Source organism: Diachasma alloeum, unplaced genomic scaffold (assembly GCF_001412515.2).
Source record: "Diachasma alloeum isolate Michigan unplaced genomic scaffold, Dall2.0 Dall_scaffold_00183, whole genome shotgun sequence".
Taxonomy (NCBI): Eukaryota; Metazoa; Arthropoda; class Insecta; order Hymenoptera; family Braconidae; genus Diachasma; species Diachasma alloeum.
This window is the reverse complement of record NW_021680349.1, coordinates 1,166,524-1,181,459: the sequence shown is the minus strand read 5'-3', so window position 1 is coordinate 1,181,459 and position 14,936 is coordinate 1,166,524. Positions and strand designations below refer to the sequence as shown.

The 14,936-nt window shown below is 36.8% G+C and overlaps 2 protein-coding genes across 2 annotated transcripts; both read left to right on the top strand.

The window, feature by feature from the left end:
- Window positions 1-10,293: 10,293 nt before the first annotated feature.
- LOC107047192 (probable cytochrome P450 28d1) lies at window positions 10,294-11,941 on the top strand. Its single transcript, XM_015269942.1, has one exon. The coding sequence runs from the start codon at window positions 10,300-10,302 to the stop codon at window positions 11,842-11,844; it is 1,545 nt and encodes a 514-aa protein (XP_015125428.1). The 5' UTR covers window positions 10,294-10,299; the 3' UTR covers window positions 11,845-11,941.
- Window positions 11,942-12,665: 724 nt separating this feature from the next.
- On the top strand, window positions 12,666-14,641 carry LOC107047197 (probable cytochrome P450 28d1). Its single transcript, XM_015269948.2, has one exon. It carries the CDS (start codon window positions 12,798-12,800, stop codon window positions 14,310-14,312), a length of 1,515 nt encoding a protein of 504 aa, XP_015125434.1. The 5' UTR covers window positions 12,666-12,797; the 3' UTR covers window positions 14,313-14,641.
- The last annotated feature ends 295 nt before the right edge of the window (window positions 14,642-14,936 follow it).

Below are 14,936 nucleotides of genomic sequence, written 5' to 3'. Positions count from 1 at the left end.
GATCTTCAGTGCGTATTTTTGTTCTTCGTTCGTTGGGAATGCAGTGGTAAAAATTGTTGGGACATTTCTTACATTTTTTTTTCTAATTTATGGGACTTTTAGAGAAATTTTTGTCGAACGACGGTTCCATTGAACGTTTAAGGAATTTTGGCATTGAAAATTCAGTTTTATGAGAAAATTCAATGGAGAAGGTCAATTTTAGTTGAATTATGTCGTGAACATTTGGAGAAATCAAGAAAGTTTCATTTTCATTGTTATTTCATACAGATCCAACATCACACGGTCAATTACATGATCAAATTAAATAAACATAAAGTATAATAATGAAATTAAGAAAATGATTAGCTCAGAATAATACTCATGACGGAAAAGATTATTTATATTGCTTAGATTATAAAATTAATAGACTATTTTTTGTTTTTTTTGCTTTGTTTGTCTGTTTTTTTAAAGTTCAAGGAATTATTTGATTGTATTTTCCAATAACATGAAACTATTAATTTTTTAAATTACTGGTTTTATGTCTTTATTAAGAATTCAAATAACTTGGAGAATTTTTATCTCTCTGGTGCTCAAGAATTCATAATTCCATTTAATTTTCAGTAAAATTTGAAATTTCACAATTTTTTTTCCTCCAAATCGAACTCATATCGCTGTCTTCAAAATTACAACTAAACTAAGTCCACGAAATTGAATTTTTTTCTAAAAGAATGAAACAAATCTTCGGGATCATGGAATTAAAACTAAAAAATCAAGTGATCAAATAAAGTTCGAAAGAAAAGTTTAATATCCAACCAAAATAGTTTAACAAAAAAAAAGTCGAGCCCCCTTTGATTTCATCAATACATTTTTCCCCAGATTTGTAGACAATTTGAATTTGTCAGATAAAATTTATTCCTCCTCGTTATTTCCCCCAACGCTAAGTGCATTAAAATTCCTCACTTTATTCTAATGCAATCATCCAAATTAATTCCCACAAACAAAAGCAAGAGCTTTATTTTTCCTTGAAAAAAAAAAACAAAAAAAGAAGGGAACTCGAGAAAAAGTGCCGAGGAAATGGAGTAATTAAAAGCGACGCAGTTATATTTCTCCTTCTTCAACTGCCTGTTCTCAGTTTATAAACAACCTCTGGGTGGATCGTTAAATGGAGCTTTCTGGTGTTTCGGTTAAGCTCTCAATGGAGTGAGCTAATTGGTATAGCCAATGAAAAATCTTTCGGAATAAGAATTAAATTCAAACTCCCTTCAATTATCGATTCTCATTGAATTACTCGTTACCCAGTGAATACTAGAAATGAAGAGGTTTAAAAATAAAAGGCGAAACAACGAGTGATCTTTCCACCAATTGTTTCATCCGGATTTTAATTGCATCAATGTTTATTCAGAGCATATACCCTCTAATTAGTCACTCTGATTTTATTCAAATGACTTCATTCTCCGATTGTGGGTGATGGGAGAAGATAAGAAGTATCTTATTTTGTTTCTGAAAATGAAATAAACCCTCGGCACTGCGTCGCGACTACGAAATCAGGGGGAGTTGAAATTTCCCTTATTGGAGATGTCTAACTTTGTCGTATGTATATATGTATTCTTATGGGGCTTCGTGCCACGGAGAGTCGGGTAGACAACTTTTGGGGAAGACGAGAGTACTTTAACCCCCTTTTACGCACTTTAGTTTTTAATGATTATTGCGAACAGAGTCAAGCGTCGAGACTACGTATCATCAGACCCTTTTTCGATGGAATTTGCATATCTTTTGGTTCGTTATAGTTCCTCATTATGTTTGGAGTATTTATAAATGCGAGGAAATGCAATCAGAGGAGTGGTTTATTTCAATTAAATAAATTTCATTCCAATCACATGAATCATTCATTTGATTTTGATAGAATATTTATTTGGAATTAATTGATTGTCTATTGAATAAAAGTGAAACATTGTTATCGAAATAAATATATCAGTTTAAGTGGGAAAATTGCAATCAAATTCTTATGGACACCGAATTTTTAATCTGAATTCAGAAAGAAATTCAATTTAAGGTTTTGGTCTTCTCTGTGTTCAGTTGAATTTTTATCAAGTTCATTAAAATTTTAAGAAATATAATCATTGAAAATTTACTATTTTCAGGAAAAATTAATGCATACAGTAAATTTTAATTCAATTATTCCATAAAAAGTGGCAAAAATAACTAAAATTATAAACAACTAAAATAATTGTAAACTCATCTAAAAATTCACGCAAGTTTGGGAATTCTCGTCTTCTTGTAACTCAACAATTTGTAATTTCATCCAATGTTCAGTGAAATTAATTTGTGCTGAATAAATTGTTCATCCGTACACTTTTATCAATTTTTGGCATTCATCTTGGAAATTTTTAACAAGTTATAGTTCCACTAAAAGTTCGAGAAATCTCGTCGTTGAAAATTCACAATTTTATGAAAAAATTAATGGACACAATAAATTTTAATTCAATTACTCCATAAAAATAGGTGGAAATCACAAAAATTCAGATGAATATATTCCTCGAATTTCAAGTTTGGGAATTTTCGTCTTCCTGTTGCTCAAAAATTTGTATTCAATTAAATGTTTAGTGAAATTTAAGATTTTATTATTCTTCCTCTCCTAAAAATATTTTCAAATGAACTCCAAACTCGAAGTAAACACAAAATTTTCCCAATTACAAAGTAAAACTGAACCCTCTGATGCAGAAACCAACTCCTATCAAGGAGCTTTACGCGTTATTTAGCAGTTCATAAGGTCAACAGAGTAACAATTGTCCACACAAGCGCAGTAGAACATCTTCCCAACGAATTAATACGAAAACGAAGGGACAGTAATAACATCTCTCTACTCATTGAACGTTTAATGTCGACGGTTTGAGGTAGTACAGGGGTAACCGCAAGTTGCGCTTCCGCACGGAAAATCATCCCTCAGCTTGAAAGACATTGAGGGGCTGGGCCTCAGCGTTATAGGCGTAAGCGCAATTCACGCGGTTGCCAGTGAAATAGGACAAAAGATTTCCAGCTTGCTCTTCTAGTTGGCTTTCTTGTATAGAGATCCTATCTGTATTTCATTAACATTATTCTCTGTGGTAGACTTGGGGGAGTTACCCACCTACTACTGTACTCTGTTCGTTTATTTCAAAACCCGACTCTCAATTGTGCAGCCGAGAGGATCGGTAGGGGTGGCAACTTTTAATGCTAGAGGTGTATATTGTTGGTGGATATGGAGTTTTTGGGGGTGAATTTAATGGGGTTTATTTATTTGATACTACCGGGAAAATAGTCGAGGAATTTAATGATCTGGTGAATCATTAAGGGATCTTACAAATGCTAAAAATGTTTCACTGAAATTTCAAGGAATTTTTTCATTAAAAATTCATAATTTCATAGAAAAATCAGTGAAAACTGTAATTTTCAGATTAATTATTCCGGAAAAATTAACGAAAAATCTGGAAAATTCAGAGAAATCCTTAAATTGCAGATTCCCTTTAAATTTTCATGGAATTTCTTTTCAAATTCCGGGAATTCCAAGAATTTCGAGGATATTGCATGAAAACTCAAGGGTATTTGATAGTGAATAATCAGTTTCAGTTGAAAATTCATATAAATGGTGGAATTTTCCTCTATTTGTCGCTAACAACTTGAGATTTTACTTGAATTTTCAGAGAAAATTGAAATTCCGTTGACTTTTTCCACTTACATCGAATTCGAGATTTTTTTCGTGAAAAATTGAGCCAATTTTTTTCAGCAGTGTATTTTATGCGTAAATATTTATTCATAATTTATTAATATTTATCTATAGTAATAATAATTTATTGATATTTATGAATGATTAGGTATTGAGAATGTGGTAAATCCAAGAAATTCTGCGGTTTTTAAAATGAAATTTGGAAATATCATGACATCTTTTTAAAAGATAAATTTATTTCAATTTTGAGAAATATTTATAACAATTGATATTGTTGAAAAGAGAAGAACGAAATTTTGAACTATTCATTTCCATCCACTAATTTAAATGTATTCAACCCCAAAAATGGACTGATTTTAATAGAATTGATCTATTTACGCCAAACGAATGCACCTCAGTCAAGTCAATATCTCTTAAAATTTACCACTCCAATTTCCCTCGCCTTCATTCCAATAGATTACCCCAAAATCATGAAATCAATTGACTCCTCCCCCAATTAATTCCCCGGAAAATCATTTACCTCATGATCATTCGATCCCCCCCCAGCCTAATTGATATAACCTAAAGATTAAATTCAATATTCCTCCCCGCATTATCCCCCGTTATAAAAATCCACGCAAGTACCTTACCTGTAATTTGTTTCACCTCTAAAACCCTTTCAGACTCGTTTTCTGAATGAAAAAATGTTTCCCATTTGTTTCGCTGGTCTGAGGGGGTGCCACCGGTGGGATTACCATGGGCGATACGAGCTGGAATTCAATAGCAACAAACTCCACGGTATTATTCGACAGTAAAATTTTATTTCACCAACATTTATCGGCCCGTCGGGCTTTTTCGCGCGTTAGAATCTCAGGACCGAGGTATTCCATGCACAATACAAATATCAGACCCTCGTACGTGCGCAAGTACGGGATTGTACCGTTATTTGATAACGACAAATTATTGTTACGAGAAAAAACGAGAGGGGGGCTGGGAGGATAGGCCCGAAGCTCGGAAAAGCCTCGATCGACTAATCTCCGCGATATTTCAGGGGATTTTTAGATTTTTTTTCTCGTGTCCGAAGCCCCCACCCCTCCCCAGCCAGGGTCAGCCACGGGGGACGACCCAGGAGATATAAACCTGGAAATATATGGATTCAACAAATGTAAAATAATCCAAATGAATTTGTCCATATTTTAGTTTTTTTTTTGAATAATTAATAAACAATGGGTCGAAAATGCGAGCGTTGGTTGGTGCACGGAACAAAAGAGTCGATGATTCCTACGCTTGAATTACGTTTTTGCAAAAATTCGGGTGAAAATTGATGATTTTGCCGTCGAAAGATCCCCGTTCTTTCGAAATGAGCGTTTAATGACTGCGTTTGACACGGTATGAGGCCGTTTAAATATTTCTCCTGTTGCTAATAAGTTGCTGCTCAAAACCGGTTTTTTCTAAAATTTTATTAAAAATTGATGATTTTACTTTTGAAAATTCCACGTCATTTCTAAATGGATCGTTTTAATTCTTTTTCGTGGTGCTAGTAGCTTTCTAGAGACCTACCGGATCAAATAAGTACCGAATAGTTGTGGCTCAAAACCCAAAATTCGATGATTCTTAGGTGAAAGTCAAGTTTCTTCTGAAATTCCATTAAAAATTGATGATTTTGCTCTTGAAAAATCTCCGTTATTTCGAAATGAGTTGTTTTAAATCTTTTTCCCGTTGCTAATAGCTTCTTGCACACCTACAGAACTATGTAAATGCTAAATAGTTACTGCTCAAAATCAAAAAGTCGATGATTCCTATGCGAGAATCACGTTTTTGCTAAAATTCGGTTAAAAATTCATAATTTTACGTTTGAGAAATCGTCGTCATTTCTAAATGTACCAGTTTAAACCTTCCTTTCGTTGCTAACAGCTGCCTAGGGACCTACCGAACCAAGTAAATGCCGAATAATTACTTCTCAGGAGCAAAAATTCGTAATTTCCTATGTCAAACCTTCGTGTTTGAAAAAATAATTCGTTTCCGGTTTCCAAAAGCCCCATCCCTATCTCCCCCCGGGGTCAGCCGCGGTAGACGACACAGAAAATATATGCATCCAATAAATGAAAAATAATCGAAATGAATTTGTCCATATTTTTTTTGTGTTTTTTTTTACAGTTAATAAGCAATCGATGGGAAATATCGGCGTTGTTGTTGTTTTTTTTATTGTTACTGTCGGAAAAAAGGGATGATAATGCAGGGAGATTGATGAGCGGGGATTTCGGGCGCATTTTAATTGGTGTTTGGAAATATTCTCTGATGTTTATAGTGCATTACATCGTTACGTCGGGTTATATTCGTAGCTAGCGTGGACGTACACACCTGATCCTGGGGTGAATTGACGCGGTAATCCGCTATAACTCAGGATTAAACCGTACTTCAATGGATTTGGCAATAGGATTTTCTTTGGGGCTTTCAAAATAGTCATAAAGTTGTAGAGAGTATTTTCTATTGAAGCAAATAACTTCGTGAGTACGTTGTTAGAAAAGCTTCGAGTGGAATTTTTCGTACACTTCATGGAAATTTTTGTGAAAACTCGACAGACAGCAAATTTCAGCTCAATTATTCCGTGAGAATCAATGCAAATGAGAAAAGTGTAGGCGAATATGTTCACGTGAATCTATATTTAATTCTTTGCAATCCCACTGAGAGGACATAAATAATTTCCTAAACATTTTATTGGTCTTGTTTGAACCAAAGAAATCGCTAGTTGAAATTTACTCAAAAAATCAAATCTAGTGCCGACCATTTGACGGCTGTCCTGAGATGAAAAATTTCTGTCGTAAAAATAGATTCAGTTGCTCCAAAAAAACTTATCCTCCGTGCCGGCAATAAATATAATTTTTGAAGTGAATGAATCAATTCAACGAAGAATAAATTAAGTAGATTGAATCGGTCCTGCAGTCGCTCTGATGACAAATGAGCCAACTAAGAATTTCAAGTAGTATAAACTTATCTTAAATTTTGCAGATGAACATCGGAACTAAATTCCAAACAGAAGTCCATTTGAATAAAAACATTCTAGTTCGTGCTCAATTCAAGTTCTAGTATTATTAATAATAATTAATTCCGAGGTGGAAAAATAATACAGTCTTATGAGAATAGGCTATGAATTTTTCGAGATTAGACAGAAGATGAAAATGTGGAAAAAATCTAAAAAGAATTAGAAAAAAATAAACTTAATGTTGAATACAAAAATTATCACCAGTATCAAACTTTCGTGATAAATAATTGATGTGTCCATTGTCTAAGGAAATAATTGTGGAAAGAATTCCATAGATTAATTTTTTACTCTCGTCGAAGTTGGAATTCACGTAAGAAATTATCAATGACGAAAATTTTTTTTCCGGCAATTTTAATTTATTTTTTATCGCTAAACTCAATACAACGACTTACGTGGAGTTTGGATAAACTACACTATTCCGAAATTCCAAAAATTGTTCACTTTATTGCACGTAGATAATCACAATACCAAGAAGAAATTTGCTCCTTGAAAAAAATTAGGTCCTGAACATTATCGGATTAGTTTCTCCTCCCCATTATACATTTTTTCTCTCTGCTCGGGTGGAAAGTAGTGAAGGGACAAGAAAGATATCTTAACTCGAGGCGGCGTCATAAACGCCAAGCGCAGGAGGCACTTGTATCTCTCACCGGGGTCGTTGGTAACAATGAGACAAACCGAGCGGTGAGGCTGCTTGTCTGCAAGGATGGAGGAAGAAGGAGAGAGGAGAAATGGGGGAGTTTGGGATTGTGCAGGCCTGCCAGAGTCGTGGCGTCCGGAACATTCCTCCCGGCGCTTTTGCCACTCTCCTCACCTCCCAACAGCCCCTCACCCACATGCCACGTTTACTGTACCTAAGAGCCTCGCAGAGGTGCAATGATCCTGGAGATTGTATACAATCGCTAAAACATGAGATAACCGTGCCCATCTGCGGGGAAAAAATGAGGCGTCGAGTGAATGACTTCGGATCCCTAGTAATTTCGGTGGAAAATGGTCTGAACATTTATTTAAATGTACACTGAGAGAAAAACGAACACGTTGTCAAACAAGTCTTTTTTCTGTCAACAAAATCGCTAGTTGAAAATTGCCAAAAAAGAATTTGTTTGGTTCGAACTTGAAAGTTTTAAACATGAATAATTGTTCTGCCTTCGACAGCAACGAAATATTGGGCTCAAGAAGCGGATCATTCACATCAGACGGTGCCTTTTCAGGATGAAAATATCTCATATAGAGGAAAATTTATCAAAAAATATCTTATCCCTAAGTTACAAGATTGCTATCATATCATTGTGATTGCTTCATTTAAGGGTTCATTTGTTGTCTGTGATTATTAGACAGCCGACACGAAAAACTACTATCCCTTGTTTCGCATAAAACGATTTTTCGGGAGCAAAATACGTATGGGAGTATCAAATAACGAAGGAGTAATGCTAGAAATGACATTTCTTGCGTATACAGAGAATGCAATTTTTTTTCAACTACTAAATCTATTTTTTTTTCTATTTCATTTGGTTTTATCGAAGTAATTTTCGATTTGAAACCCCTCCTCTAGCCTGCCTCCCCCTCCTTTCGTTTTCTTCTCACTACTAAATCTATTTTTGCGACAAAAATTTTTCATTCCGGCGCACTCTCTGCATGTTTGGCACAAAAAAATCCTTTTTTGATAATTGTCAAAAAAACCATTTTCTTGGTACAAGTAAGACTTGTTTGAGAACTTTGTCGTTTTTCTCTCAGTGTATGACTTTTTCCCTTTTTACAATAAGAAAAATGACGCGTTCGAATGGAATAAATTTTTTTCTCATTTTTCTATTCATTTCTATGATATTTTTATTGGAAGTGAAGAACCTTGAGATTTATTTAAATGTGAATAGATTCGTTCCATCACGTGTTTCTTCAATATAAATTTGTTTACTTCAATTCTTATCAAAGATATCCAAGTACTTTTGCTATTTTATCTCCAGTGAAATGATTTCAGTAGTGAACTGGTAAAACGGTATAAGTCAATTTTGACTATTGACTACTTTTTAATAAATATCTCGGAATCTAAGGGAGATGGCAAAATTTTTGTTATAACCTTTTTTGTAGAGCTGAATGAGAGCTATAACAAATATAATTACGAAAATTTCGCTATCTCGGTTAGATTCGGAAATATTCCTCAAAAACTCAACTGGGAGATAAGTCGACTTAAACCGGTTTACCACTTTGCTACTGATTTCTACTTTGGTAGTCCCACATCAGAGCATTAATTTGACTACGTTCAACCCTAAGTTTCCGGACATTTTACAGTGATTTTGTTATTTAAGATTTGGGGCGTGAGCCTCGGTCTTCATAAATTTTACCTAAAACCTGCGGATCCCCGTTACTTGAACCATGAAGCACGATCTCGGAAAAAAATCCGTATTGTAAACATGAGTACAACCCCTGAATTTACAGCCTGTTTGTGTGCACTAGACCTGTGGAAAAAAGTTGTAATAATATATATGGGCGGGCTAATCGGATTCTGGGGTAATGCGGCAAGAAATCACATCTCCGAATGATGTTTTTTGTGTTATAAACGTATCCCATGATGTTATTCCATGAATTCATATGGGACCAATTAATAATCATAACCATCGTATTTTATTATTGAGATAATAGACTATTTTCATCGATAACACCTAATTATTAGCAGTTCCTCAGTTTTCAATCATACAAGCTCATATTAGAGAGCGACTAAAAAACTTCGTTGTATATATATATATGCTTGTAAAAGCCTACGAGATGAGGCTGTGATAATAAACCTGAAACTAGCGGAATATTCGTCAGCGGAAGATTCAATTTAGGTGATGTTTAAAGGTGTGAGAGTCAATTAATCACACGTGGAAATGTTTTTCAAGTGCGAAAAAGTTTGTATATGATTTAAGAATATTTATACACACGGAGAGAAATTTTTTAGAGAAATTCTAGTGCTAGATTGTCACATTGATTCTTCTCTAAATTTTCGAATTTTTAATGACAATTTTTTTCAAAATTTCAGTGTAACTATAATTTTAGAAAAATTACCCCGAAGTGTACAAGAAATTTTAGTAAAAAAATTCTTAATATTGTAATCAACATGTAATAAAGTTGCAAGCACTCCCAAAATATTTTTCCCCTCCAATGCATCCAGAGAAATAGCTCATCTCCTAAACTTTATTCGAATAATTTTTTTTGCGTTTTTATCGACATCAAATGAATATATTTCTTTTAATACAGCCAAATGTCATTTGGAAAAGTCATGATTCTTCACCTGGGTCAACCAAGTAGTTTATTCGAATCTAATTGAGGATTTATTTTGATTCAACAAATCATCTCTTTCGCATAATCAAAACATTCCAATTGCCATGACCAGCGATTTCTAATGAATAGTTATTAGAATCAAATACATCATTCTTCCACGCGCATCAGAATATTCTACGTCCAACATGAGAAACACAAGTAAACTATCTCAACTCATGGCTGATGTTTAAATATTCATCGCACAGCGCTTGTACAATACACGCACACCCATTGTACATGTATCGCAACCTCGCAACAGAAGATGATTACACTCCCAGTCGTTACGTAGATTGTAAAACCAATGCAGTACGCACCAGACCGGCACGCAAGCAACATGGAGTCTTGTTGTCTCTACCCAATCGCTCTCACACTCTTCTTCATCCTCTTACTCTACAAATACCTGACCAGGAACCATGGCTACTGGAAAGCGCGAGGCATTCCGGAGGCCAAAGGAGCTGTTATCGGAGTGGGTCACGTGCTGGACCAAGTCCTACTACGAAAAAACATGGGAATGATGACGGACGTCTTCTACAAGGCTCATCCCCACGACAGCATGGTGGGAATCTACGTAGCTCAGACTCCCGTTCTCGTAGTGAGACACCCAGACCTGGTGAAATTTGTCCTCAGCAGTGGATTCACCTACTTCAGCGACAACATAACCCTCGACAAGAAGACCGATCCTCTCCTCTTCCACGATCCGTTCTTTCAAAATGGACAGGGTTGGAAGGACGCCCGGGGAGTATTCGTCAGTGCATTTTCATCAAAGAAATTGAAGGACAGAATCCCCGCGATCAGTGCTACGTGTGAAAAATTGGTGAATTACCTGAGAGAAAAGTGCGGGAAAACCGGATCTGTCGAACTCGAGATAAAAGACTTATTTGAGAAATACACCTTAGATGTAGGGGCTAATTCCATTCTCAGTATCGATGGACACACGTTTGTTGATAAAGTTGAGACCCACTCCCTTCGCAGCATGATGCACAGCATGTTCAAAATAACGGATAGCATAGGGTACGCGCAAAACTTGATCATACTGCTGCCAGCATTGGGAAAGCTGTTGTCTACTGGCTTTGCGCCGAAGTGGGTGAATGTTGGCTTCAAGAGGATGGTTGAGGACATCAAATCGATGAGGGGTAGTGATAAAACGGCGAGGAACGATGTTCTTCAGCATATTGCTGATTATCTGAGGGAGAAGGGCTTGGACAGTGACGAGTTAGCTGCTCATGCCTTCAGTTTTATCGTCGAACAGTACGAGACGTCGAGCTCGACGCTGGGCCTCATGGCTTACTTTGCGGCGAAGTATCCAAAGGTCCAAGAGAAGATGAGGGAGGAAGTTGAGGAGGTCCTGAAGAAGCACGGCAACATCTGCTCCTATGAAGCAATAAACGACATGACGTACATCGAACAAGTTGCGAAGGAGTCTTTGAGGCTGTTCACACCTGTTGGACGAATGTCGAGACTTTGTTCGAAGCAGGTGACTCTGGAGGGGCCCGATGGCCTCACCTGCACCTTGAGACCAGGGGACGAGGTCCACATTCCTGTGGCGAGTCTTCACATGGATCCGCAGTACTGGGAGAATCCGGAGGAATTCCTACCGGAGAGATTCGATAAAGATTGCGAGGAGCAGAGGCACAAGTTTGTGTATTTGGCCTTTGGTGAGGGACCTCGTATGTGTCCTGGCATGAGGATGGGCTTACTCCAGGTCAAAGCTGGGATGGCTGCTATTCTGAAGAATTACGTCATTGAAAGGTCGGAGAGAATGAATGAACCGGCTCGGCTCGACCCCAGATACTTCCTGGTGTCAATTAACGGCGGCATCTGGGTGCGTTTGAGGTCGCGCACTTGATTTTATTGGGTATAAAGTGGCTTCGTTAGGTTTAAATTAGTTTGTTTCAACTGATCTAGGAATTATTGTCAATGAATAAATCTAATTTTTCTCTGAATTTTCCATTTTTTAAACCACCCTCTGCTTCTTTTATTCGTTAAATCATTCACTGATTTTGTTTACTAGAAATGTGTCACTTGTAGCAGTTTAAATACACAAGCATTAAAAGACATGTGTTTTCATAATGATATCAACAAGTTGGTGATGATTAAAAATTATTTTATTGTTGTTATGATTCCGGTTCACGGTTACTTATGAATAGACTAATTGTCTGCTGATGAATAAGGGGAATAAAAAATGTGAGGAATAACATGTGGGGAATCCGCAATGAAATACATCACGTGTGATAATAAATTAATGGAAAAATGCAATGCTTTCTCTGAGAAAGATTATAATTATGCGACTGCCGTTTTTCAACAGATATTTTTTTACAGAAAAAAACTATAAATCTTGATTTTTCTCTATAGAATTCATTCTATTAGGATTTTTTAAAAAAATCACGAGAACGAATTATCCAATTTTTTTCTTGGATTTTATGATAAAATTTATTATATTCAAATTTCTAGAGCAAGCAAAATCTTCTTTCTACGTAATAATTATTGAAAAAATGACATTAAAAAAACAGTAGTATTATTTGCAAGAATTTCAACTGAAATGCAACCGAATTTCATAGAAAAAAATTTCTCGGGCAATATTAAAAATATAGAGCCTTCGATCGGCAGTATTAGTGGTAAAAACCAACATGCAAAACCAGTTTCGCACTTTGAGATTATTCGTCAAATGATAAATCAACATCACTTCACGGCCATAACTGGCGAACCCACGGTCATCTTTAAATAGAATAATCTTCACGCAGACAACGCAGTTGCTCGCGAGCATTCATTGTACGCAATTCGAGGGGAATAACAAGTGCCATGGAGCTAATCTATAGTATAACGATAGCTCTCATAGTTGTATTCATTCTGTTACTCTATCGTTGTTTAACCGTGAATTATGGTTATTGGAAGGAGAGAGGAATTCCTGTTCCCGCCGGAGTTGTTCCGGGCTTTGGACACCTGTTACCAACCTTCACCATGAGGAAAGCTTTGGTGAATGTTTTGGAGGAGATCCATCAAGATTATTCCAAAAGCAGCATGGTCGGTATATACATGATGAGGAAGCCAGTGCTATTGATAAGAGATGCAGACCTGGTGAAGACTGTTCTGCAAACCCAATTCAACAACTTCCGTCATCATCAAACGATGCAGACCGACTTTGACCCTTTGATGGACCAAAATCCGTTCTTCTTGAATGACCAGAAGTGGAAGGACGCGCGCAGTGTTGTCCTTTCCACGATGACATCCAAGAAATTGAAGGCACTTTCGTTAGTTCTCCGCGATGGTTGTTCGAAATTCATCAAATATCTGAATAATCAGTTGGAGAGCAAAAAGACTATAGACCTTGAAGGCAAAGCCCTCTTCAAAAGAGTGACTGTTGAGGTGTCCGCCAATGCAGTTCTGAGTGTTGAAGAAGGAATGTTCAATGACGACTCTCCGAAGATTTTCAAGAACATGATGGAGACGGTTTTCGCACGTTCGACCCTGCAAACCATCAAAGGTATTGCGTTATTATTCTTTCCAGCGTTGAACAGCTTCTTCAGAATGAGTTTTGTGCCCAAGTGGGTCAACAAACGATTCACAAACATTGTGGAGAATTTGATAGACGAGAGAGAAAGTGGGAAGACCAAAAGGGAAGATGTCCTTCAGAATCTGACTGAGTATCGCGCTGAGAAGAATATACCACGGGCTTCTGTGATCTCCACGGTGTTCGCGTTCTTCATAGAGAGCTATGAGACATCCAGCTTGACCATGAGCTTCCTCGCTTGTGATCTGGCGCAGTATCCAGAAGTTCAAGATAAATTGAGGGAGGAGATCAATTCCGTTGCCAGTAAGTTTGGAGGTGAAATTCCGTACGAAGCTGTCAGCGAAATGACGTATTTGGATCAGGTGATGTCCGAGTCCATCAGGCTTCATCCTATCGCGGCATTGTTGAGAAAATTGTGCTCTGAGGAGACGGAACTTGTGGGTTCGGATGGTCTTCGAAGTAAGATGAAACCAGGTGACAAGGTTGTCCTCTCGATCTACGGTCTGCATAAAGATCCTGCTCACTGGGATAGACCTTACGAATTTCGACCAGATCGCTTTGACAAGGAGTCCGAGGAATGCAAACAGAGGCATAATTACGTTTATCTGCCGTTTGGAGAAGGCCCCAGGATGTGTCCGGGGATGAGAATGGCGATTCTCGTTGTCAAGCTGGTTATTGTGAATGTTTTGAGGAACTTTGTCATTGAGAAATCTCCAAAATTGCAAGAGCCCGTGGTATTGGATCCTTTGAGCTTCCTGCCGTATATCAAAGGTGGAGCTTGGATACGATTAAGACGTCTAGAATAACTATTGGATATGGCTGTTATCAATCGCAACGTTGTCTACTACTTCAACTAAAGTAACATTAATGTTTTTTTCTTCTAGAAAATAGTTCATAGATAACGTATTGATAAACGCAATTAGTGTTTATGTTTTCAATGAATTATAAGGAGTGACGAGAAGTGTGCAACTAATGCTCGACAACAATATTATTGAAATCAATAGGAGAATTGCAAATGAGAATGTTCTTTCGTAGAAAAGCTTCGTACCTCTGAGTGCAGTGTATCCAAAAAATTATTTTTTACTCAAGTAAACCTCTATTGTTCGAAATAAAGGCACATAGACATCAGAAATCACCAACCAGGAAGTTCTTTACGACCTACCATAACCAACTCTCCTATATTACAATTTCACTTGATTCCCTGTCAAGTGAACTCCAAAACGCCACCGACACAAACAAATCTGGAAACCACTCAAGCATACCATCTCGGTAGATGCATCAAACTTTCTTGGTGGGATAAGAGATCACTTTATCGTTTTCAGGAATCACGGTGGATAAGTGGCACTTGGCAGTGGCTGTAACCTAAGGAGTCTTTCCCACCAACGGATTTTGCTCCTTCAAATTTCTATGCCACATAATTTTCCGCTGAG

What these genes read in the sequence shown, in the direction of transcription:
- LOC107047192 (XM_015269942.1), top strand. Translation starts at nt 10,300, where the DNA reads ATGCAGTACGCACCAGACCGGCACGCAAGCAACATGGAGTCTTGTTGT.
- LOC107047197 (XM_015269948.2), top strand. Translation starts at nt 12,798, where the DNA reads ATGGAGCTAATCTATAGTATAACGATAGCTCTCATAGTTGTATTCATT.